General features: G+C 37.4%; 1 protein-coding gene across 5 annotated transcripts in view; it reads right to left on the minus strand.

Moving 5' to 3' along the window:
* The window catches only part of PIBF1 (progesterone immunomodulatory binding factor 1), a 223,084-nt gene that overhangs the window by 161,718 nt on the left and 33,441 nt on the right, over positions 1-27,925 (minus strand). For all 5 annotated transcript variants that reach the window (XM_043477698.1, XM_043477701.1, XM_043477700.1 and 2 more), the window contains 4 exons: positions 18,297-18,430; positions 13,366-13,474; positions 12,716-12,897; positions 11,426-11,551 (listed from right to left, as the gene is read on the minus strand). In XM_043477698.1, coding sequence (XP_043333633.1) covers positions 11,426-11,551; positions 12,716-12,897; positions 13,366-13,474; positions 18,297-18,430 — 551 coding nt within the window. The remainder of the gene's footprint in view (positions 1-11,425; positions 11,552-12,715; positions 12,898-13,365; positions 13,475-18,296; positions 18,431-27,925) is intronic.

Below are 27,925 nucleotides of genomic sequence, written 5' to 3' on the forward strand. Positions count from 1 at the left end.
AGTAAGATGAGAACTAAGAACCTGACCACTACACTTTGGGCAACATGGTCTCTGGGGGCTTTGGTAAGAGTAGCTTTGTTAGACTGGTATGGGGGAAGAGGACAAAGCTTGCTAGTGAACTTTTAAAATGGGGTAAAGAATGAATAGTCATGTACGGATGTGAGAGTTGGACAATGAAAAAGGCTGAGTGTCGAAGAATTGATGCTTTTGAACTGTGGTGCTGAGGAAGACTCTTGAGAGTCCCTGGACAGCAAGGAGATCGAACCAGTCAATCCTAAAGGAAATCAACCCTGAATATTCACTGGAAGTACTGATGCTTAAGCTGAAGCTCCAATACTTTGGCCACCTGAGGCGAAGAGCCAACTCACTGGAAACGACCCTGATGCTGGGAAAGACTGAAGGCAGGAGGAGAGGGGGACGAGAGGGGATGAGATGGTTGGCATCACTGACATGAATTTGAATAAACTCTGGGAGATGGTGAAGGACAGGGAAGCCTGGCGTGCTGCAGTCCATGGGGACACCAAGAGTAGGACACGACTGACTGACAACAACAAAAAATGAGCATATAACCTCTTTGCAGGAATCTGGCCGCAAAGCAGAGCAACAAACGGGGACAGTGGTTAGAAATGGGGGTTAGGGTGGGAGGTGGAGGTACAGAGGTTTTTTAAAGAGAGGAGAAACAAAATGCTTATACATGGGGAAAAGGGGGAAACTGCTAGTGTAGGAGACAGAAGGGAGAACTGCTGGAGTGTGCCCTTGTGCAGCAGAGAGGGGACTGGCTCTAATTACAGGTGCAGAGCCTGGGACTCAGGAGAGGAGTCTCAGAGAGGCAGGCCCTGTCAAAAAATACCATTTTATAGAAAAATAAAAGTCTCTTCTCTAATTTTCAAAATTACAAATGCTTTTATACAGTTCTCATAATTCACACTCAGCTTTCAAGTGTGAAGTAGGGTTTGTGTGCATATGTGCATGCTAAGTTGCTTTAGTCATGTCCAACCCTTTGAGACCCTGTGGACTGTAGCCCACCAGGCTCCTCTGTCCATGGGGATTCTCTAGGCAAAAATACTGGAGCAAATTGCCATGCCCTCCTCCAGGGGATCTTCCTGAACCTGGATCAAGTCCCCATCTCTTAAGTCTCCTGCACTGGCAGGCAGATTCTTTTATCACTAGCACCACCTGTGAAGCCTTCAAGATTTGCAAATTCTCTGAAAAGGCTGAGATTCTTTCCCCAAAACATTATCACTAAAATTAGTTTCAGTAAGAAATTTTTTGTCAATTTTCATAGCCTTGGCCAGTAAGATGGGAATCTTCATTACATTATAGAGTCAGAGGTGTCTAGTTTCACCAGTTAAAATGTCTACAATTACAGAAAAATCACAACCTCTCAGTGTCTCAGTTTCTACAGTGTAAAATGGAGATATTAAAACCTACAACCTCATAAAATGCTCCATTTAATTCTCTCTACAATGTATGTGATACATCTATTTATGCACACTCAATAAATAGTAGCTATAGTTAGTATGTAATCTAAATATGAAAATCTAGGGGAGGGGAGAGATAGGTGTATGAGATTAAAAGACACAAACTACTATGTATAAAATAAATAAGCAATAAGAATGTATTGTACCGCACAGGGAACTATAGCCATGATTTTGTGATTACTTTGCATTGATATGATCTATTAAAAAGGCTGAATTATTATGCTGTATACCAGAAGCTGATATAATGCAAGTCAATTATACTCAATAAAAAATTTTAAAAACATGAAGGTATTCATTTACAGAATGACAATTAGGGCAATGCTTCCCAAGATTTTTTATTGTATAAAAATAAAACAATAATATTTGTAAGAGTATCCTGGGGAAAACAGAGAAAACTGCTACAGAAGCTTCAGCAGCTTAAGATCCCTTCTTGCCTCAGGGTCTTTCCTGAGGGCTGAGGGGAACTACATCTGGGGCACAGTAGAGAAAATTCCTAGTTATAAACTCTGTGATCTTATTGTTGAAAGACACTCAAAAAGACACAAACAGGTGGAGAGATGTTCTGTGCTCATGGACTGGAAGAATTAACGTTGTCGAAATGTCCTTATTACCTAGAGCAGTCTAAAGCTCAAGGTTTTCCCTATCAAAACCCCAAGGATATTTTTTCACAGAAACAGAACAAAACTTTCTAAAAATCACACAGACCCACAAAAGATCTCTAACAGCCAAAGCAATCCTGAGAAAAAGGAACACAACTGTAGGCATCACACATCCTGCCTTCGACCTATACTCCAAAGCCACGGTAATCAAAACAGAATGGTACTGGCAGAAAAACAGATATATGGATCAGTGTGACAAAATAGAGAGCCCAGAAATAAACTGACACATGTGGGATGACAAAGGAGCAAAGAACATACAGTAGAGAAAGGACTGCCTCCTCAATAAATGGTGTTGTGAAAACTGGACAGCCACATGCAAAAAACTATTTCACATCATAAACAAAATTTACTCAAAATGGATTAAAAATCTGAATGTAAGACCTGAAACCATAAAACTCTTCAAAGAAAACATAAGCAGTATGCTCTCTGACATCAGTCTTAGCAATATTTTTCCAGATATGTCTTTTCAGGCAAGGGAAACAAAGGCAAAAATAAACAAATAGATAACATTAAATTAATAACCTGCACAGTGAAGAAAATCATCAATAACACAACAGTGATCCTACTGAATGGGAGAAGATGTTTGTAAATGATACACACAATATAAGGGATTAATATACAAAATATATAAAGAACTCATACAACTCAATAACAAAAAACAACCCAAATAAAAATGGGCAGAAGAGCTTAACAGACATTTTTCAAAGGAAGACATACAGGTGCTCAATAGGTACATGAAAAGATGTTCAAAATCATCAATTATTAGAGAAACGCAAAGCAAAACCACAACGAGCTATTACCTTACACCTGACAAGAACAACTATTATCAAAAAGACAAGAAATAACAAGTGTTGAAGAGGATGTGGAGAAAACGGACCCCTTAATTACTGTTGGTGGGAATGTAAATTGGTGCAGCCACTATGGAAGACAGTATGAAGATTCTTCAAAAAACTAAGAATAGAACTCCCATATGATCCAGTTATCTCACTTTTGGATATATAGTCTAAGAACAAGAAAACACTAATTTGAACACACACACACACACACACACACACACAATGGAATAGTGCTCAGCAATAAAAAAGAGATGAAATCTTGCCATTTGCAATAACATGGATGGACCTTGAGGTTATTATGCCAAATGAAGTATGTCAGATGGAGAAAGACAAATATTGTATGATCTAACTCATAGGTGGACTATAAAAAACTAGTAAATAAATAAAAACAAAGTAAATGAACAAACCAAACCAAACAGAAACAAACACAAACATACAGAGAACAGTGTGGTGGTTACTAGAGGAGAAAGGGAAGGGAAGGGCAAAATGGGTAAAAGTGACCAACTGTATGATGACAGATGAAAAACAAAGTTTTGGTGGTGAGCATGTTGCAGGGTATCTGTATACACCGCTGTACACAAGTAGATATACACTGCTGTATCCATGAAACTGTATATAATGTTATAAATCAAATGCTACCCCAATAATAATAAAACAAATAATAAAATTAAAATTGTCTTAATGAACAACAGACAAACAATATGATCTTAGAGAAGGTACTTTGGAGCTTGATCGGAGCTGTCATATCTGTAAAACATCAGGAATTAATTATCTTCCTTTCTCAATTTTGTTTATAACCTTGAGTTAATGGCCATGTCTAACTAGTCATCTCTCTGAGACTAGAACAGAATAGAGACTCAGCAGAAGAGATGAGTCATTCTTATTCACTTCCTGCCAATCACCAGGTCTTGTCAATTCTACTATAAATATTCTTTCAACTTTTATTTTCTCTTTCCATTTTTCATATTCACTTAAATTTTGCAACTGTCTCCTAACCAGTCTTCCTGCCTTCATGTCCTTTACAATCATAATCCACCTTACACTGCAACTGTGGTTACAAAAAACTGAATATATCATGTCACTCTTTTACTATAAAATCTCCTAAAATAACCTGACAACAGAACATTTAAAAATCTGACCCTATTCTTCAGCCAGCCTCTCTCACCATCCTATGAACTAAACAGTGCAGGCAAATCTAAGTTTTTGCATAACTCAAACTCCCACTGCTTCATACCTGGAACACCCTAAACACCTTGAGAATTCTTAAATATTATTAATTAAGCAGTGAACGCCTGCGGTAATCACCTACAGGGCATAAATAAAACAATGTACAACAAGAAATAGCTAATAATAAAACTTCATTTACAATTATTTGAGATGTTATCTGTAAAGCCACATACTTTCAGAATAGTCTAACTGCAAAGACAGTATGAATATGGTTAAGTTTTTTCATAAAAGAACTTTAAAAATATACAGGGCATCCCTGGCAGTCCAGTGGTTTAAGACTCCATGCTCTAGACTCCATGTTCCCATTGCAGGGAGCATGAGTTCAACCCCTGGTGGGAAGACCCCCCTGTCATGTGGCATGTTCCCCCCCACACCCCGCCCCATATCTGTTAAGATATGAGTGAAAGAAGTATGCTTGTTTAAGTGCTAATGAGGGCATACACTTCTCAAATCACGAACGAAATCCCTGTACACTAGTTGCAATTCACCTATTGTAATGTGTTATGTATACTCAACTAACTTTTGTAAATAAACAGATCCAAGATTCAAAGGTGCTTATCACTCTGAGATTCTACGCAAAACTTAAGTCTTCTATTTCTTTAAATTTCTTCTTGAGTACTTTGGAAGATGATAAATTGTGGTCAAGATGGTTTTCAGTGATATGGTGGGAAAATAAAATCACTAAAGCAATACTAATTGTTACACTTAAAAGCATATTTTTGATCTCCTTTTCCCTACTGCCTTCCCCCTTTTAAATAACTGTAAAGCAATTTGCATTTTCATATTTTTCTGTGCAGAAAAAAAAAAAAGAGTATAATGAGCATCTCTCACAAACTCTTCTTTACTCAACTCTTTTTACAGTGTTACTATGCGTATAGCTCTTTCTGTGGTTATAATAATGAATCAGTTTTACATTCCGGAAAAACTTAATCAGCTGAATTTATCTCCTCTTATTTCACCATTTTACAATATTAATCAACAGTAAGTAAGCCATTTAATGCAGAAATTTAGACTGAAACAAATGGCATGCAGACCCTCTATGCTTATATTGTCTTATTTAACAAAAATGGATAAATGCCATGGAAATCAACACTTAAGAATAATTATGTATTTTATAATACTGCCTTTTTAGTGACGATAAACAATTCCAGGGCTTCCCTGGTAGCTCAGATGGTGAAGAACGTGTCGGCAATGAAGGAGACCTGAGTTTGATCCCTGGGTCGGGAAGATCCCTCGGAGAAGGGAATGGCTACCTACTCCAGTATTCTTGCCTAGAGAACTCACGGACAGAGGAGTCTGGTGGGCTGCAGACCACGGGGCTGCAGTCGAACACGACTTGGCAACTGAGCACACAGGCATGCAAACAATTCCATGATGTTACCAGTTTTCTTTTATAATATGCTCATTTTACTTAAACTGTCAACATAGTGGATAAAAGAAATTTTTTAAGCACTTCTCATAAATAAAACGGAGAAGGCCATGGCACCCCACTCCAGTACTCTTGCTTGGAAGATCCCATCGACAGAGGAGCCTGGTGGGCTGCAGTCCATGGGGTTGCAAAGAGTCATACACGACTGAGCAACTTCACTTTCACTTTTCACTTTCATGCACTGGAGAAGGAAATGGCAACCCACTCCAGTGTTCTTGCCTGGAGAATCCCAGGGATGGGGGAGCCTGGTGGGCTGCCATCTATGGGGTCGCACAGAGTCAGACACGACTGAAGCAAATTAGCAGCAGCAGCAGCATAAATAAAAGGTACCTAAATAACTACCATTTATATACAGCTTTATAGTTTATAGTGTACATTTTTTCACATTTTATCTCATTTAGAACTTACAGATCACCCTGTGAAATATACTAGCTCATTTTATATAACAAAAAATTAAACTTCAGTGATATTAAGTAACATATTCACTCAGCTAATAAAGTCGTACAGCCAGAATTTGTCTCATTCCAAATCTCTCTCACACTATACTCCCTGTTCAGGGAATAATGCTTTTCTTCCAAATGCACAAGAGGGTCCTACTAAGTAAGAAGTCTTTTATATAGTAAATCTCACCACTAGAGTGAGTTTCATTCATTATTTCACACAGCTTCCAAGTATCATTTTAAAGAAGAATAAAGTCCAGAAAAAGACAAGAAACCCAAACTCCTAGACTGAGCCAAAGCATGCTATACACATAATAATTCTAAATAAAGTATTTTAGATGTATCAAATACATAAGTTCTCTTTTTGCTTATCTCAGCCATTTCTTAAGTCTTCATCTCTATTTTCTCTTCCCCTTACCTCTCAACCCCTTAACTTCACAAACTACTGGTATGACTGACCACAGAGGCAGATCAAGATTGGATGGAATGAGTTCCATCTTCCTTTTACATCTAAGAAGAGAAAATAAAAGGCACTCTTTCTCTTTATTAAAGTAGCAAAATTACTTCATTAAATCTCAACCCTTCAGTACATATTTTTTTTTCCCCATTATGGTTCATGGTTGTTGCTATTTAGTCACTCAGTTGTGTCCGACTCTTTTGTGACTCCATGGACTGTAGCCTGCCAGGCTCCTCTGTCCATGGAATTTTTCAGGCAAGAATACTAGAGTGGGTTGCCATTTCCCTCTCCAGGCGATCTTCCCAACTCAGGAATCAAACTCACATTTCCTGCATTGGCAGGTTGATTCTTTACCAGTCAACCATCAGGGAAGCCCATTATGGTTTATTACAGGATACCGAATATAGTACCCTATAATATACAGTAGGATCTTGTAGTTTGTATCTGTTAATCCTGAATTCCTAATTTACGCCTGCCCCTCCTTTGGTAACCCTAAGTTTATTTTCTCTGTCTGTGAGAATGTTTCTGTATTGTAAATAAGTTCATTTGTATTATATTTTAGATTCTACATATACCTGATGTCATACAGTTTTCATCTTTGTCTGTCTGCCTTACTTCACTTAATGTGATAATCTTTCAGTCCGTCCATGATGCTGCCATATAGGGGCACTGTTTCATTCTTTTTTATGGTTGAGTACTATTTTATTGTATAGCTGCTATGAACACATGGGTGCACATATCTTTTTCAATTATAGAGTTTTCTCCAGATATATGCCCAGGAGTAGGAATGCTGAATCATACAGCAACTATTTTTAGGTTTTAAAGGAATCTCCATTCTGTTTTCCATAGTGGGTGCAACCAATTTACATTCCCACCAACAATGTAGGAGATTCCCTTTTCTCCACACTCTCTCCATCATTTTTGTTATTTTTAGACTTTTAAATGATGGCCATTCTGACTGGTGTGAAGTGACACTTCACTGTAGTTTTGATTTGCATCTCTCTAATAATTAGACACATTGAGCATCTTTTCAGGTGTCTATTGGCCATCTGTGTGTCTTCTTTGGATAAATGTCTATTTAGGTCTTCTGCTCATTATTTGATTGGGTTGTTTGCTTTTTCGTTATTGGGTTATATGAACTATTTGTATATTTTGGAAATGAAGCCTTGTTGTATTATATGCAAATATTTTCTCCCATTCTATATGCCATTTTTTTCATTTTGTTTATGGTTTCCTTTGTTATGCACAAGTTTATATGTTTGATTAGGTCCATTTGTTTATTTTTGCTTTTATGTCTATTGACTTGAGAGACTGATTGCTACAACTTATGTTAGAGAATATTTTGTGTATTTCTCTCTAGGGGTTTTACAGTGTCATGACTTATGTTTAAGTCTTTAAAAAGGCATTCTCTTATAATATCCTCCACTGCATAGAAAACAAACCAAAAGCAAAACATATTTCTCTAATCTATCTCCTAAAAATGCTTATTGCCCAAGGGGCAAGGAGACTAAGTACATATATGCAAGTGTAAGTACCTTTTCCATTTTAATTAATATTATGACAGCACACTTTGATGAAGTAAAAGTAATCAGCATAAACATATAAGTCCAAAACAAGTGATCAATTTGCTCAGACACAAAAACACCTAAATGAGTACTCTTGTGTTTTCGGGATATCATGTTTCATAGCAAGGAACACTAAAACCCTTTCCTTAATTATTTTGCTGTAAGTTTCAAAGGAAATAATTTACAATTTATTTTTACCTTGTGAAAGACAAGTGGAATGCAAACTCTAACTACAGTTAACTCCTGCCAGAGTGAGGAAACTGGGATTCAAAAGAATTCAGCCACATAAAACATACGATTAGATTACTGTGCAGTTAATAAAATGATACAGGTGAGCCTGTATCACAGCTGGCTGGGGGCCCAGGCTGCAGTCTGGCTCCACCTGGTGGCAACCATCCACCCTAGATTCACTATCATGCAGTCATCCTGGTGGCTGGCTGGGGTTTCTAGGGTGGTAGCCCCAATCCCTGGAGAAGGCAATGGCACCCCACTCCAGTACTCTTGCCTGGAAAATCCCATGGACGGAGGAGCCTGGTAGGTTGTAGTCCATGGGGTCGCGAAGAGTCAGACATGACTGAGCGACCTCACTTTCACTTTTCACTTTTATGCATTGGAGAAGGAAATGGCAGCCCACGCCAGTGTTCTTGCCTGGAGAATCCCAGGGACGGGGGAGCCTGGTGGGCTGCTGCCTATGGGGTCGCACAGAGTCAGACACGACTGAAGCGACTTAGCAGTAGCAGCAGCAGCAGCAGCCCCAATCCCAGGAAGAACCTGACTAGGTGGCATCCACTTTGACGTGGCTATGGAGTCAGAATACAGGGGAAAAGGAAACCTGCTCATTTTCCCTGCTTCCAGAAATGGTTCCATCATCTGTTTCCCAACCTACTGCTACCAATCATTTTAGAGAAGAGGGGCTAGTTTACATCAATTTGTAAATACATGTAAATTTGTAAATATAATTTATAAATTGCATTTGTAATTTGTAAATACAAATTGCAAATACATGAGCTGTATTTTAAAGGACTTTAGAAAAAATGAAAATCACTACCACCACCCACAATAACAACAAAAACTGAAAAATCAGTACATTCTGAAAATGGCTACATACGAAGGTTTATGTGGCTATGTGTACTATTTGGAAGTAATCATGCATGTTTATCATAGAAACAATCCCATAAATTTTAAGATTTTTAAGTTGACCAATAAAAGCCTTTATTACAAAATCCCATAACAGAACTGAGTCACAGGACTAAAAGCACTTCTTTGTAAAAGAGAACAGTAGCATTACCTATGCCACAGGTTTAGCGCATGTCTGGATCTTTCTTCTAAGATTCAGATCTTATACAGTCAATTTTTCTATTTACATATGTCACAGACACTTAATAAAACTAAACTAAATTTGTCATGTTTCTCAGGTGAAGCCATGTATTTTTCTGATGCTTTAAAGACTGCATCACTGTCCCCACGGTTGCCCAGTCAAGAACCTAGTGACATCCTTCTCACTCCCCAGTCCAATCTAGTCACTGAATCCTCCTAACTATCCAGTTAGCTTAGTTCTACCTCCTGAGCATTTTCCCCAGTCTGGCCCAATCCTCCCCATTTCTGCTGCTACTATTGTAGTTCCATCATTACTTGCCACCTTGGTAAGGGAAACAATCTCTAAAAGAGGCCTCCTTGTCCACAGCTTCATACACTCAATCTTCCTCCACATCACAGAATGGACTTCTTATATAAAGTCAGATCATATCATGCATAGTCTCAAAATCTTCTAACCCTTTATGATGTTAGACAATGGCTCAAATGCATAATTAGGGCCCATTTCCCTTTTCTGCTTCATTTCTTACAACTCACTGTCTCTCAGTCTATGGGCTAACCATACTAAATTATTTGCAGCTTGTTAAAAAAACTTCATTTTGACTTGTCTCCAGGGTATGCATCAGTGCCCCTAATTTCCTTCCCTTCCATAACTGACGGTCTTACTCTTAGTCACCATGCCGATGTTAGCATACGCATTTCTCCCTCCATGTAACCTTCCCCAATTCCTCCCAGGCCTCAGTTAGATACACCTTGAGTCTATGTGGTCTCATTCTGAGTATCCTGCCATTTGCTCTATTATCATCATACTTTTGCTCATTGTTCCTTTATTTCTCCATTAGACTGCCAGCTTTGTGAAGGTAAAGGTCACCACTGTATCTATGGCTCATGACATGTATCAGTACATGGTTAGTAAATATTTGCTAAATAAATTTATTGTTCTGAGAGTACACGTGTAAACTTCTCTAATACCAACCACAGTCTGATTTATTTATTTTTTTCTGACATCTCTTTTTTTTTTTCCCATTTCTTTTTATTAGTTGGAGGCTAATTACTTTACAGTATTGTAGTGGTTTTTGCCATACATTGACATCAGCCATGTATTTACATGTGCTCCCCATCCCGATCCCCCATCCCGCCTCCCTCCCCATCCCATCCCTCTGGGTCTTCCCAGTGCACCAGCCCTGAGCACTTGTCTCATGCATCCAACCTGGGCTGGCGATCTGTTTCACACTTGATAGTACACTTGTTTCAATACTATTCTCTCAGAATATCCCACCCTCGCCTTCTCCCACAGAGTCCAAAAGTCACAGTCTGATTTAAAGTCTTGCTTATTGGCAAAGACCAAACACACTCAAGTCAGTGTTAATAAACTAGTATGACAATTAAGTTAATTTCCAAATAAATTTCCCTCTAAATGTCAACTTTGAAAAGCCATATGAATCATAATGATGGTATATAAAAATAACTGCTATTGAAATAAGTAGCATTTATTTTTCCCTTAATACTGCTAATCACTAAGGAAACCTGATATATGCCAAAGTAACTGCATGAATAAAACTTATCCTTCTTTAAGATTATCTAAAAATATGATTTCTTTTAGGTCCAGCAGCTAAATGAGGCATAAGCAATATTTCTTATTATTATTCCAGTCTTTGAAATTTCCTGGAGAAATCACTGGCATGTTACTGGAAGAACTAATATCTCTTAATTCTAATTTCCTTTTCATTTCTGTCCTTAATAAAGGCAAAAGGACAAGTTAACAGGGTAATAAAAAGATAATAGGAATAACAGAATAAACAGGCCTAATGTCTGACAAACCCTGTTGTAAGCTAGTTATCAAAGGCCTGAGAACTTTAATATTCCATTACACTTAGATTTAGATTTATGACAAACTTTAACATATTAAAAAAGACATTACATCATGAACTAAAGTTTAATTTCAATAAAACTATAAGCTTCAAACACCAATAAAATATCACAGAAATGTCCTACTTTTCTTTTTTTTTTTTTTTACCTGTTTTCCCGTTCATACATTTCCCGAGAGGCACTTCGGAGTTGATCGATTTCTTGATTAGTTTTCAATTTGATCTGTTCCAGTTCATCACGTAGTTTATTTTCATATTCTGTTTTATAATGGTCTCTGAAAGGAGTCAAAAGGAATATCCATTATTATTATTTTTTTTTTTTGGTAAAAGAAATAGGTCTTTGTCCTTCATCTAAGATTTTAATACCTTACATCAAATATGCTCTACATACAATGTTCCTTAAAAAAACAGTATTAGATATAAAGTTTAATAATTCCTAAAAATACTGTTTCAAAGTAGTTCCATCTAAGATTTCCTTTTAAACATATTGCCACAAAGGCTTAATCACTATAAAAAATGTTAGTTCATGTTGGATAATTATTCACCTTCAAAAATATTTTACTAATAGTTTTTAATGCATATGGCCAAAGACTTTAAAACCAATGCATTGTGGAATGTACTTCATTTAGAAATAATTATCTGATGTGGTGCATATTAGGGAACAATCTTAAAAAAAAAAAAGACCCTCGTGGACGCTTTACAAAAACTTTCCTTCTAAGCACAACAACCACAGTCACTGTGATCTCTCGGCAAAGTCACAAAGCATTACATAGGGTATTAGCAGAAGCACAAAGTGAAGAAAAATACCACAAGCTGAGAAAAATGTTATGAATATATGAAGTCTTAAGGATAAAATTTAGAATTTTAGTTTTTGAAATGCTCACAAAAATGCTGATAAAATAAATACCTTCTGAAGAGATATATATGAGGCATGTAAATATATGGTAAAGAATCTGTCTGCAATGCAGGAGTCCTGGGTTCTATCTCTGGGTCAGGAAGATCCCCTGGAGTAGGAAATGGCAACCTATGCTGGGAAATCCCATGGACAGAGGAGCCTGGCAGTCTACAGCCCATGGGGACATGACTGAGTGACTAACACTAAATATATGAAAGTATATAAATACTTTCTTAAAACACTTAAATAGAGATCTTAGTTATTGGGAGCTAAAAAGATTACATTATAAGAAAAAAATAAATAAAAACAGTAACAGTGTATATATCCCTACCTAAAAGAAACAGGCTTTTGGAAAAAAACAAAATGTCTTAAGAAAAAAAATCAGTTAGAATATGAGTATCTTGTGAAGAAACAAAAACAATTATCTTAACATTATCCTATAAACCTTATCAACAAATGATTATTTGTCCCCAAAGCCAGGAGTTCCCTCAAAGAAGATGGCTTGATTTATATCTATTTATATGGAAAATAATGTAAACCTTGCCTGGATGCTACGTATTTTTCATACATCTCTTCCCTAGCCTTTTTGGTTTCTTCAAGTTGAGCTTGAAGTCTTTCCAGACGATCCTCCTCGTGGGCATGGCGCACACTGAGCTCCGTGTTTTGGCGGCTGAGATATTCTTTATCCTTTTGGAGCAAAGTCACAGTCTGTCGTAAGGTGGCCACCTGCACACAGGCAGAGAGTGTCCAGGGCAACGTCATCCTACTTTTCAGGGTTTACTGAATTATTTCTTTCATTTGTGCTTGTGCTCAACACATAAAGAGGCCAATTCTTACCACGAAATTTTCCATCCAAACAGAGCTACTAAGAAGTCCCTTCTTTCCAGCAACTACATCAAAAAAGAAGCAATTTGCCTCACAATTCTAGCCCTGGGCTATGTCCACAATCACTGTACAATAAAAAACAAGTGACTCGGGACTTCCCTGGTGGTCCAGTGGTTAAAGAATCCACCCTGCAATGCAGGGATGTAGGACCAATCCCTGGTCAGGGAACTAAGACTCCACATGCGATGGACAAAGATCCCGCATAGCCATGACACAATAAAGATTCTGCGTGCCTCAATGAAGACTCAACCCAGTCAAATAAATAAATATTAAAAACGAACACACAAACAAGTGACTCTATAAGCTTACCTCTTTTGATAATTCATTTCTTTCTTTAGCTTGAGTTATGTGAGAGGCTTCAAGTACTTCATATTTTCTCCTTAAGTCAGTTGCTTCCTGTTCAAATGCATCACGCTCACTATAAAATTCAAATACATTTATTTTTATTAAACTAGAACTCAAGTACATATGCAAATTCTACATCTCTTTTTATAACAAGCATTTTAAAAGGGTTGATTATATTTCAGGAAACTGAACAGAGATACTTCAGTGTCATTCTGTGAACAATAAAGGATCTGTTTTTCAAATTTAGGAGACTCTCTGAGATCTTGCTCAGATAAATATAAATTTATTATCTGTAAAAAATAAATATGTAAGCTACACTGACAAAAGTAAACAATAAAACTTTTAAAGATATATTCTGGTGTCTTTTCACTAATCATTTTCAATCTAATCTGGAAGTCAAAACTTCTAAAGAATTTAAACATGGCTCTAGGCTTTCAGTTGTTAGGCTCAAAAGCCCTTCACTCATTACTCAGATTGTGTTCCTGATACACAGGCAGGCATTCTTGCGACTGCTTCATTCACAAATTGTTCATGATTACCCAGAGATTCTAATTTCCATTCTTAGATCAGCTCTTTCCCCAACACAGCAAAACTAAGAATTGGACCAAAACTACAAACAGGTATCTTAAAAAATGAGCAGAGAAACAGATTTACTATTTCTTAACTTGTCCTCTATAGTCAGAATCAATTCCTCTGCCCTTTACACTCTCCTGGTGTTTCCATGGGGAGAGCTATTAAAAATTGTTTTTCTTTTCATTAGGTTTTCAATAACTCATTTAGAAAGATGACTTCTAAGATTTTTTCTGCTTAACAAAATAGTGTATTTATACTTGAGCAAAGCACAAGTTAAAAAATAACAATCACCCATAAACCCACTAACTAAAGATGACTATCAGTATTAACATTCTGGTTCATGTTAAGTATTTTATGTCTTTACATACAAATGTTTTTCTTCTCACAAGGTAATGACTTTTGCTATGATTTTTTAGTGTAAAAAAGAAAGATGGGCGTATGCATTTTGCTTCTTAAAATTAAATGTGTTTGACTTATCCATGTATACATTAGGGGCTTCCCAGGTGGCACTAGAGGTAAAGAATCCGCCTGCCAATGCAGGAGACATAAAAAGACATGGGTTTGATCCCTGGGTCAGGAAGATCTCCTGGAGAAGGAAATGACAACTCACTCCAGTATTCCTGCCTGGAGAATCCCACGGACAGAGGAGCCTGGTGGGCTACAGTTCATGGGGTCGCAGAGAGTTGGACATGACTGAAGCGATTGAGTGAGCAAATATATACATTCAGATCTAATTTAATTATTTTAATTGTTACACAGAATTACATTAGAGAAATAAATTATAATCTATTTTCTTTTTTTTTATAATCTGTTTTCCATGCTGCTGTCAAAAAGCATTTGAATTCTTTCTAATAATGATGCAGCTAATCTCCACATACCTGTTCTCTTTTGTACATTTGTGAGAATTTATCAAGGACATTAAAGTGATTTTTCCTCCCAGTTTATATTTTTGTGATCAGACCAATTTTTAAAAATCCATTCTTTCTATTGAGCAAACCAAAGGATTCTCAGCTTGAGCCACCCTTGCTTGGTTGTTTTCCTGTTCCATTTCCAGTACATGATGATGTTTATTATATTTTTATTTCTTAGATTCTCATTATAGAAAACATATATAAATAAATAAAGATGATAAAATGAGACACCTCCTCACCCCACTCCCTGTTTTCATCACTCACCATAAAGAATTATCAACTCATGGCCTCATCTCGGTTCATTCACCCACCCTTTCATGGTCACTCTGGATTATTTTGATGACTATGCCTTTCAGTTTTCTCCTTTCATATTTTACCTATTGTTGCTATAGGTTTATAGTGGCAGAAAGTAAAAGTTGCTCAGTCGTGTCTGACTCTATGGCCCCACAGGCAGTACAGTCTATGGAATTCTCCAGCCCTGAATACTGGAGTGGGTAGCCTTTCCCTTCTCCAGGAGATCTTCCCAACCCATGGATCGAACCCAGGTCTCCCACGTTGCAGGCAGATTCTTCACCAGCTGAGCCACAAGGGAAGCCCTGAGAGATCATCAAGACACCAACTCAAAGTATCATCTTATCATCACAATCTACTTCATTTTGAAATGATTCTTTTAAATCTAGCTTTATTTGAGAACCCAAAGGTACAGCTGTCATGGATTTCAAGCTCTAATAATCACTACATTATGATATAATAATACATACACAGTAACGCACGCTGCATGTCAGTCATGCTGGGAGTAGGAGCACCAGTGTTATATTCCCAAATCCTTGCAAATTCACTTACGGTGTTCCACAGTTTATAAAGCATTCATCCATTTAACAAACACTCACTGAGTGACTACATGGTTCAAGAATTATTTTAGGTACAAGTAGACACAGCAGTGGACAACTAGAATAATCTCTCTACATATATGTGTATACATGCACACATATATATTTTCATAAAAATTATTCAATCTTCTAAATTTATACAGCGTAGTTTTTGTATTAGCACCAACTCACAAATGACAAAACTTCAGCTTAGAATAATTAGAGATTTCCTAAGGGCATATAGCTAAATTCAGTTGTTTAGTTCAGTCGCTCAGTCGTGTCTGACTCTTTGCAACACCATGAATCGCAGCATGCCAGGCCTCCCTGTCCATCACAAACTCCCAGAGTCTACCCAAACCCATGTCCACTGAGTCAGTGATGCCATCCAGCCATCTCATCCTCTGTTGTCCCCTTCTCCTCCTGCCCCCAATCCCTCCCAGCATCAGGGTCTTTTTCAATGAGTCAACTCTTCGCATGAGGTGACCAAAGTATTGGAGTTTCAGCTTCAGCATCAGTCCTTCCAGTGAACACCCAGGACTGATCTCCTTTAGGATGGACTGGTTGGATCTCCTTGCAGTCCAAGGGACTCCCAAGAGTCTTCTCCAACACCACAGTTCAAATGCATCAATTCTTCGGCACTCAGCTTTCTTCACTGTCCAACTCTCACATCCATACATGACTACTGGAAAAACCATAGCCTTGACTAGACAGACTTTTGTTGGCAAAGTAATGTCTCTGCTTTTTAATATGCTATCTAGGTTGGTTATAACTTTTCTTCCAAGGAGTAAGCACCTTTTAATTTCATGGCGGTAATCACCATCTGCAGTGATTTTGGAACCCAGAAAAATAAAGTCTGATATTGTTTCCACACTGTTTCCCCATCTATTTCCCATCAAGTGATGGGACCAGATGCCATGATCTTAGTTTTTTGAATGTTGAGCTTTAAGCCAACTTTTTCACTCTCCTCTTTCACTTTCACCAAGAGGCTCTTTAGTCCCTCTTCACTTTCTGCCATAAGGGTGGTGTCGTCTGCATATCTGAAGTTATTGATATTTCTCCTGGCAATCTTGATTCCAGCTTGTGTTTCTTCCAGCCCAGCATTTCTCATGATGTACTGTGCATATAAGTTAAATAAGCAGGGTGACAATACACAGCCTTGACGGACTCCTTTTCCTATTTGGAACTAGTCTGTTGTTCCATGCACAGTTCTAACTGTTGCTTCCTGACCTGCATACAGGTTTCTCAAGAGTAGTGGTTCATTAGTCTATTCCAGCAAAAGGAAAATTACATGCTATAGCTATTTAGCAGCAACACAATGGGAAACATATCCTCAGAAAGTATCATTTTTTTGAAAGTGTATGTGCCTTTTGTTGAAAAGAAATAGCTGAAAAAACTTTAGATAAAACTGCAAAGTACTTACATTCACTCCATAAAATAAAAATAATCAAGTAAGAGTTCAAAAATATTTATACACATAGGATTTCCCTGGTTTCCTATCACATTTAAAAAGGCAAAAGCAACTTCTAAATAAAATAAAAACAACTGATTTAAAAATACAATCTAAACTCACCAAGCTGCTAAAACTACATGCTTTCATACAATAAAGAATAAGGTATAGTCAAGAGAATAAGAAGACATGGCACAGACTGGGAGAAAATATTTCCCAAAGATGTATCTGATAAACAAAGGACTATTATCCAAAATATACAAAGAACTCTTAAAATTCACAGTAAGAAAACAAACAACCCAATTAAAATATAAGCCAAAGACTTTAACAGACACCTCACCAAGGTAGATATACAGATGGCGACTAAGTACATGAAAAGATGTTCCATATCACCTGTCATCAGAGAAATGCAAATTAAAGCAATGAGATATGACTACACACCTATTAGAATGTAAAATCCAGAACACTGATAACGAACACTGGCAAGGGTGTGGAGCAACAGGAACTCTAATTCATTGCTGGTGAAAATGCAAAATGGTACAGATACTTTGGGACAGACACCTGGCTGGTTTCCTACAAAATTAAACATATGCTTACCATACAAGTATGCTCACACTCTTTGGTATTTACCCAGAGGAGTTGAAAATTTATGTCCATATAAAAATTGGCACATGAATTTTTATATCAGCCTTATTCCTAACTGCCAAAACTTGGAAGCAACTAAGATGTCCTTCAGCAGGTGAATGGATAAGTAAACTGTGGTTACATCTTGACAGTGGAATATTACTTATCATTCAACGGAATATTATTATTCAGTGAGTACTATTCAATAGAATACTACTCATTATTCAAATGATCTATCAAGCCATGAAGAGATATGGGGGAAACTTAAATGTATATAACTAAATCAAAGAAGCCAATCTGAAAAGGTTCCATATGGTATGGTTCCAACTATATGACATTTTAGAAAAGAACAAACTATGGAAACAGAAGAAAGAGAAATAAAGTAGCATTAATGATGATGACGGTAAGAATTCAAGTGACTGATGCATGCCAAAAAAGAGAACAAGTAATGTAGACATTTTAACTACTTACCTCTTAACTTTATCATAGTTCTCTTGACGGTAGTCACCTTGCTGAATTAACTGTTTTGTGTCTGCTAATTCTAAGGCCAAACGTTGACATCTAATTTGAAGCTCAGAGTAGTTTCTGCGATCTTCCTCATAAGTCTATAGATCAAAAACAGTAACAAACCATTCAAACTAAACATACTTGAGCAAATTCCGTATTGCATTCTTTCGCTGAACTGTATCTTTGTAATTTTAAAAAATCCTCTATTTTTCTATTTAGTAATTTTTCCTTACTCAAAGACAGGTAATCTTAAACTCACTGAGTAGTCTATAAGTTCATTTGTTTAAAACTTGAACTCTGTTTTTCATAGAAAAATAGGACAACTATGCTTTGGTGAATAGCATAACACATAAAATGACTTCAAATGCGAATGAAATTTTCAACATTTATTGAGTTACTACTAGATGCTAAAGACACAGAAATGAATGAAACACTGCCCCTGTTCTTGAAGAGTTCACAATGACAGGCAAAGAGTCACATGAATATCAAACATTCACAATGAAAAATAGTTACTGAAAAGATTAACTGTGCAGTCTCAGTTGTGGTATTCAGCAAAAAAGGAGTTTTATGGTGCCTGGAACACATTTCTACATTGAGCTTCCTGGTACTCATCAAACTAGTAGAAAGGGATTGCAGAGATGTGGAAGAGGAGTGGAAGTACAAACCTTAAATACACACTTGGCCCTGTTTCCCGTGAGCCTCATTTCTCACCATTTCTCACATTCACATTTCACCTCCAACCCTAATAAAGATCTGAGGTTCTCTGAACACACTGCTTCCTCTAACCTGTTCTCACTGCCTGAAGAGCCGAATACTATCAACACTCCCTTCAGAGTACTGATCTTAGTGTATTATCAAATCAGTTTTTTCACACCAGAGTATAAACATCTTAAGGGCAGGGACTTTATCTTGTTCACCACTGGATCCCTATTACTTTATACAGGACTTGGTATACAGTAAGAATGCAATAGATACAATAAATTAATAAAGAAAAACATGAATACGGAAATGGGGAGGAGAAGCAGGACACAGGGATGGAGTTCCTACTTCTTCTGACCCTCTGAACTCAGCAGATCTTGCAAGCGATCATCAGTTCTACCCCCAGAACCTGTCACGTGAAATACATCCTGTCCCAAGTCATTCTTTTTTAAGGAGCTGACGAGCTCAGTGCGGTCACATGCAGGTCACAGACTGACTCAACTATTTCTAAGTGACTGGTCCTGGGCTAGATACTGTAGATACAAAGATGAGTAAGACAGTGTTTATGTCCCTTTTAAACTATTAGGCCTGACTGGTCCTGGGCTAGATACTGTAAATACAAAAAAGACTAAGACACTGTTCATGTCCCTTTTAAACTATTAGGCCTGACTGTGAAATGTTAGCTCCAAATTTCTATCAGATGGCTATTTGAAAAATGTAATCGTGAAAAAATGACACTGGGTGTGTTCTGCGTTGGTAATATATTATAGTATTCTGCACTGACATTCTCCATGAGAATGAAATGTTACTAAGGGGTATTTATTAGCAGATCATAGCTGAGGAAACCTTCTCATCTCTCCCAAAGAATCACCACACATGTTACTTCAGATCTGTGTCCCAGAAGATGCTGTAGTTTCCTGAAGAATGTTTATACCTTTCTAAACATTACTAATCATCTGTCTGGGGGAGAATGCATACTGTTCTGGTTAGGACAGAGATCTCCAGAATTCACCTGCCTAGAACTGAATTACCTGGAGCAGCACTTGGAGCAGGTTTACCTCTCAGCACTTCATTGCTCTTATCTACCTCATCGACCCCATGGAGTTGCTGTGCAGGTTATATCAAGTGATACATGTAAAGCGCTTATAACACATAGTAAATGATCATGAACTATACATTAATATCATCACAATGTTCTTCCTTTGCTTTGGCTACTAGAGAGATTCTAGCCAAACTGATAGCTCAACTGCACAAAGATGGAGACAGAATGCTGAAGAAGATAAACATTTAAAGGGTGGGGAAAGGACAGAGTCGAAGGAACCCGAGGGAGGATTCATAGAAGCAGAGCGTGAGCCTGGGGTGTGTGGCAGGGACATCCAAAGAAGAACTGCTTTGAGGAGGCAAGGCTGTCAGGGCTATCAGTGACGACTGGGGACAAAACCCACAAACAACACAACAGGGCTTCAGGGATGGGTACAGAAGGCAGACTGCCAGGGGCTGAAGCAGATGTATGTAAGCAAAGGACTCAGTATGACCGTTCTGGTGCTATGAATAGTATAGCTACATTCTTTCATTTAATACTTAACTCTACGACTGGGCATATTATTAATATTATACTCATTTCATTTTTGTGGTTGAAGAAAGTAGGCTTGGAGAGGATAAGAACCTGAGAGCTCACGAACAGTATGGTAAAGACTCCAACTGAAATCTGTCGAACACCAGAGCAGTAGGCAATTCTCTCTTCAGTTTAAAAGTAGAGAAAGTAGAGTAGTTAGAGAAGAAAATTGCAGGAGATGCAAGAGATATGGGTTCGATCCCCGGGTCGGGATAAATGAAAGGTTCCAAAAATGGGATAAGCTTGAGAATGTTTAAAATGGATACGAAAGAATGGAAAAAGAGGTACTGATACTGGAGAAGATAGGCATGGTGAAGGTTGGGGTAAAGCCCCTGAGAGGGCTCCATTTTCTCTAGTCTTAGCCCAGCAGGCATGCTCATCAAGGCAGGCTTTGCTCCAGCTGACAAAAGAGTATTAAAAACTTGCATTTGGATGTCTTTAGGTAGCTCCTATCAGTTCCCAGCAAGCCACAGAACCACTTCTTACCCTACTGCTTCACAAATTTTATATTATCTCTTGGTTTCTGGAGGCATATGATTTTCTACTCTTTAAAAGTAAGCCTCTTGCCACCACAAACAGTAAGAACAAACAAAACAGAAACAGTACAAATGTAAATAGGTTTGTTCTAAGAAACTGTGGCAGTTCTCATCTGAAGATTTCTCTTTTCTCTGTGGCATGAAACACCATTCGGCTGAGAAAGAGAGAGAAGGAAAGCTGAAAGCTGGAAATATGAAGTGTTGAATGACTAAAATAACTGCTGTGAGAAAGGGGAAAACTAGAAAAAAAACTGAATTACAGCACAATCGTGTGGGCCCATTTGAAGTCGGTAACTATAAACTTACAGCTGCCTCTGTGATTTTCTTCAGTAGCGCTCAGGTAGAAAAATCAGGAGTTGAGATTCTGTCAGGCAGTTTCAATAAAAAGACAGGGAGGAAGCAGGGAACACTGACAAGAGAAAGAACACTGACAAGAGGAAGAAAACTTCAAGGCTAAGGCTAAAGATAGTCACAGCTATGATTTTTCCAGTAGTCACATACAGATGTGAGAGTTGGACCATAAAGAAGGCTGAGCACCGAAGAATTGATGCTTTTGAATTGCAGTGTTGGAGAAGACTTTTGAGAGTCCCTTTGAGAGTCCTTTGGACTGCAAGGAGATTAAATCAGTCAATCCTAAAGGAAATCAGTCCTGAATATTCATTGGAAGAACCGATGCTGAAGCTTCAACACTTTGTCCACCTGATGTGAAGAGCTGACTCATTGGAAAAGACCCTGATGCCGGGAAAGATAGAAGGCAGGAGGAGAAGGGGATGACAGAGGATGAGATGGTTGGATGGCATCATCAACACAATGGACACGAGTTTGAGCAAGTTCCGGGAGATGGTGAAGGGCAGGGAAGCCTGGCATGCTGCAGTCCATGGGGTCGCAAAGAGTTGGACACGACTGAGCAACTGAACAACAAAAAAACTGGAAGAGAAGGAGCAAACCAGGATATTAAATTGACTGAATTCAAAGAAGTAAAAAACTTAATTTTTTCAAATGTAAAAAAGAAAACATAAAATTTCCAATCAACAATTCTTTCTAACAGAAAATGTCTAAATAAAAAGTAAACAGGTTTGGTTAACAGCAAGTCTCAGTGTCCTGTTTCAATAAAGAAAAAAAAAAACTGCACAGGGATATCAAGGACAATCCAGGTCACTGAGAAGATTTCATTGTTTGTAGGTTTCCTCCATATCTAGAATGGAACTAATTTTGATTGCTGGGTTTAATGTCATTTTTTCCATCTCCTAAATTATTCATGATAGGAAATAATACAAGGCTACCTCTAGCCTGAAAAAATAATTGTGGCTGCATGTTTCTTGTCTTGTCTATAACCCTCGGTTTTCTTCACACCCACTCTGAAGTTCCCTGAAGTCCTCTTGGATCTCTGGTTACACCCAGGAACCTCACATAGTAGTTACACTGGAAATGCTTGCAGAGTCAACTAATGTTGATATATAAAGGGACTATACAGCACTAGCATTTAAGACAACAAGCTCAAGATGTAGAAAAAGTGACTTTAACAATTAAGGATTAATGAATCGGTTTTCCAACTGAAACGAAAGATTATTATCTGCAAAAAAAAAAAAAAGAAAAACCCTCAGTTGAAACAATGATATCAATGCAATGTATACGAACCCATATTTTCTCAAAGATTTTGAGAAAAGCTGCATGAAAGGAGCTTCCATTTCTTAGCCTGGATGGTGGTTAAACATATATACTCTGTGTAAAAAGTCAGTCACAATTTCTTTATTAAAGAAAAATTTTAAAAAGCTTTAAAAAAGTAAAGCAAGAGGCTTCAATCAAGAAAACCATAACTGGGGAGAAGTTCTGCAGGGATGCTGGTATTAGGAATGGACAGGGAGACATTCACGTGTGAGTCACAGCGCAAGGGAAGAGGGCATGATGGAAGAAACATTTAGTTTTTCATTCTACGTGTTCCTCTGCTGTTCCATATAAAAACAAAAAAAATTATGTTACACAGTGTTTTGGCAAAGTTATCAACTTTTTATATTTATGTTTATATTTAAAATGAGGTCTCTCCTCCACCCAGACTCTTTATTTCCAAACAACAGCAGCTGAGCAGGACACAATTAGAGAATTTCAGAGATGAAAGAAACACTGGAGATAATCTGTTACTATCTTCTTATTTCCAAGATAAGAACACTAAGGCCTGGAGGGGTTAAGTGTTTTTGTCCTGGATTCCAGATTGAGTAGAGATAGGGCTAGAATTCAGGTTCTTGAATTCATAAATAGTTCATTCCTTTCTTAACTTCAAGTTCCTGATTTTTACAGATTCTATCCATGGAACCTATAAAACCATTGACTGGATGTTAATATTATCTACTGCCCAAATCCAGGCTGGTAAAAAAAAAACAACTTTAACTGCAAATTTTACAGGTTAAAATATGGCACATGCATAATTCATAGTTAATTTTAGACTCCCTTCCTTTAAAATAATTACTACAATTATTTCTTAAAACATATTATAAAAATCATGACAAGATAACATTGAATAAATGTTTTCCACAAAAATAAAAATGTATTCAAAGATTCAATTAAATAGCATATTTTAAACAATTAGCAGCTGCATAAACCCAAAGGCAATTACTTTAGATACAATTTCTAAGCATCATTTAAATCTTTTGTCTCTCACACCACAGGAACTGAGAAAAGAATGGCAACCTACAAGTCAAAATAAATCTTTAATAAATGAAGTGATCTCTTGCCTGGGGAGAGAGAGAGTGGCTAAGAGAAGCAGAAATGGAATATAGCTATTCTGAGAACATGAGAATTCACTCCTCAGAACTCTTACAAGTTTCACATTGCCTATAACCTACTCCCAGCAAGTAAATATTGAAAAGAAGAAGAAACCTAATTAATCTTTGATTGTTAAAGACTGTTCCTTTAAGAAACAACCATCTGTTTGCTGCCAGAGACTACTACTTGTTGTTAAGATCCTCAAGAAATACAATCTTTTTCAAAAAAATTTAGACTTCTTCTTTAAAGTCTTAGGGAAAAAAAAAAAAAGACAAAACTGAAGTATTAAAAGTAAGCTAAAAAAAAACATGAAAATTTCGATATATTACATGATAGTTTTCAATATCTTTTCAACAAATGTAAGCTCAAACAAAAGTTTAAGCTTTTCTAAAGGGAAAAATTTGGGCTTCCAAGGGGGTTCACTGGTAAAGAATCTGCCTGCCAATGCAGGAAACCCAAGATATATGGGTTTGACACCTGAGTCGGGAAGATACTCTGTAGTAGGAAATGGCAAACCACTCCAGTATTCTTGCCTAGAAAATTCCATAAAGAGAGGAGCCTGGCAGACTACAGACCATGGAGTCACTAAGAATTATTTATATAAATTTTTTTGTGCACATTTAAACTGTTGAAGTATTTAAAATAACTATGATAATTTACCAGTAAAGCAAAGGTGACTTTCTTTTGCCATTAATAAGTCACCTGTTGTTGAACCATACATCCTTACTTGCTCAGACATGACTGAGCGATTGATATATATTGTTGAACTATCATACATACTAGTTAAAGAGAAGGAAATTTCATATTTTTGATCTCTTTCTTCCTTCTCTTTGACATACCATCTGCATCCTCAGGTAACTCATATCAAATAGCATGCATCTTTCCCTCTTCTTCTCTATATTCATATACTCATGAAAAGAACACAAATGGGAAGATAGGTACCTTGGGTAAATCCTAAAAGAACTGATATTCTCTAATTCTTTCTTGTCAATGACTGCAGAAAATTCCAGTGTACACTGTACATTGTTTATGTAACCATTTTCTTGTTGTTTTATTGACTAGAATTTATTGTTTCCTGTCCTTCCTTTCCCCTTCCAGCACCTGCTGTAGCAAACCTCCCTGTGCACACAGTCTTACATGTTAGTATTTCACTCCATGGGACAAGGTTTGAGCACCACTGGGATTGTTGTGCTGAGGAATGCTTTTCATTTTAACTGCTGTTGTCAAGATATCTTTCCAAGAGACTACAGCAGTTCACTTTTCTACCAGCAATGTTTGTATCTTTTCTCTTACATCTACATAGATATTAGACCTTTTCCATTTTTGCCAACCTGAGTTCTCACTGTTATTTTAATTGTATAATATTTCCCAAAATGCTAGTTAGTTTGAGCACCTGGACATTTGGATCTGCACTTTTTGTGAAATGTCTATTTACAATTTTTCTCCATTTTTCCATTGGGCTGTCTTTTTCGTGTTAATTTCTAAGAGCTTTAAACAGTGCTGATACTAACTCTGGATCACCTACATTACAATTTTTGTACCAAAATGTGTCTTTTAAATATTAAACTTTGCCTGTGGCTTCCTTTTTGTTTTTTTCTTTTAAAGCTTTTTGTTTCTCTGTCTTGGCTAAGACTATTCCAATCTCTAGAACAACAGTGTCCAATAGAACTTTCTGCAATGATGACAATGTTCTACATCTGTACCATTCAATAGGCTAGTCATTAACCACCTGTGGCTAGTAAAACTGAGAACATGAATTTCAATTAAATAGCACCTGGTGGCCGTTACCACTACATTGGACAACTCAATCCAAAACTTAGCTACTCATAGTTCAATCCATGAAGGGGCACAGGCTGGAAGGCATCCTAACAATGAATAGTCTCAGGCCCCGACCCAGAACTACTCTGTCAGTTTTCATTTTAACAGGATCCCCGGGTGACTTGTATTTACATTAGAGTTTGAGAAGTACTGCTAATAGTCATATAAATTAGGAATTTTCAAGACTTTTCTGTGCCCTGGACCCCACTGGCAATCTGGTGAGCCTTGCGAACCCCTTCGGAGACTAAAGTTTCTAAAATCAAAAATTAAAATAATGCAGAATTACAAAGGAAACAAATTATAGCTGACCCTTGAATAACTAACAGGTTTGAACTATGCAGGTCCACTTACATGATGAAATTTTTCAATAATAAATACTACAGTACTACAGGATCTTTGGTTGGTTGAATCCACAAACCCAGAATTGCTGGTACAGAGGGCTAACTAGAAGGTCTATGCAGATTTTCACCCCATGTCATTCAAATATTAATTGCATACTGCAGTATTAACTGCATGCTGCAGTAAAACTACTGAAATATTTTTTAAAGTTATACATGTTCTTTTAAAAAATTGAGTCTTTTATTGTCTTTTTAAATACAGATGTATTTTTTGGCCGTGCTGGGTCTTTGTTGCTGTACTCAGGCTTTCCCTAGCTGCAGTGAGCGGGAGGTAATGTTCACTGTGGTGTACGGGCTTCTCTTGTTGCAGAGCACCAGGGCTTCAGTTGTTGGAGTTCACAACCTCTAGAGCGTGGGGTCAGCCGTCGTACCTCCCCAGGCTGAGCCGCTCTGTGGCACTTAGGATCTTCCAGACCACTAATCAGACCAGAGTCCCTTGCATTGCAAGGCAGATTCTTAACCACTGGATCACTGGGGAAGCCCGACCTACGACGTTTTTTTCATTACTGCATTACAGATAAGATCTAGTGAGGAGGCTAACAACTACACTAGGGTTGGGATAGTGATGAGCCTAATCTCTAAAGATATTTGTGGTAACTAAACTGTGATAGGAAAATACCTGAATTCTAATGCTGACAGAGCGCTAGGCAGTGACAAACCTACTGTGGCATTTATATTTATAACTGAAGCTCTAAATTTCACTGAGAAGTGAAAGTAATGTTTTTCCCATTCCACCTAAAGGGACATGGACCCTGATTTAAGAACTGGCATGATTGTTGAAGTAATGGCTTAGGTTTCCTTCTAAAAATTTTAATCCAACTAGAATTAATACATGTATGGTATAAAACGTGACAATCAACTTTTTTTTTAACAGTTGAGTATCATCCACTTGTGCTAGGACCCTTATACTAAAAAAACATTCTTTCTCAACTGAATTGAACTATAACTATTGTGGTAAATCAGTTCAGTTCACTCACTCAGTTGTGTCTGACTCTTTGCGACCCCATGGACTGCAGCACGCTAGGCCTCCCGGTCCATCACCAACTCCTGGAGCTTACTCAAATTCATGTTCATCGAGTTGGTGATGCCATCCAACCATCTCATCTTCTGCCGTCCCCTTCTCCTTCTGCCTTCAATCTTTCCCAGCATCAGGGTCTCTTCCAATGAGTCAGTTCTTCGCATCAGGTGTCCAAAGTATTGGAGTTTCAGCTTCAGCATCAGTCCTTCCAATGAATATTTAGGACTGATCTCCTTTAGGATGGACTGGTTGGATCTCCTTGCAGTCCAACGGGCTCTCAAGAGTCTTCTCCAACGCTACAGTTCAAAAGCATCAATTCTTCGGCACTCAGCTTTCTTTACAGTACAACTCTCACATCCATATATGACTATTGGAAAAACCATAGCTTCGACTAGACAGACGTTTGTTGGTAAATATTGTAGTAAATAATTAGATCTATTTCTATATTTTGTTCTACTGATATTTGTTTATATGTCAATATTACATTTAACTTTGAAGTATAAAGTGGGATCTTGGTAGTAACAGAATCTCAATGCCCCCTTCCTTACACATTTTTTCCATCACATTTTTCTTGGCAATTCCAGAACACTTACTTTTTCATTTAAGCTAAAATCACTTATCCAAGCCCAATCCTTGGACAGAATTATCTGTCTTCCACCAAAAAAATCAAACACAGAAAATCAGAAAATTCTTGGGATATAGAATAACTGAAGTTAATTAATGCATTAACATGGAAAAAATGCTACTTT

The sequence above is a fragment of the Cervus canadensis genome, chromosome 9, assembly GCF_019320065.1.
Source record: "Cervus canadensis isolate Bull #8, Minnesota chromosome 9, ASM1932006v1, whole genome shotgun sequence".
NCBI lineage: Eukaryota > Metazoa > Chordata > Mammalia > Artiodactyla > Cervidae > Cervus > Cervus canadensis.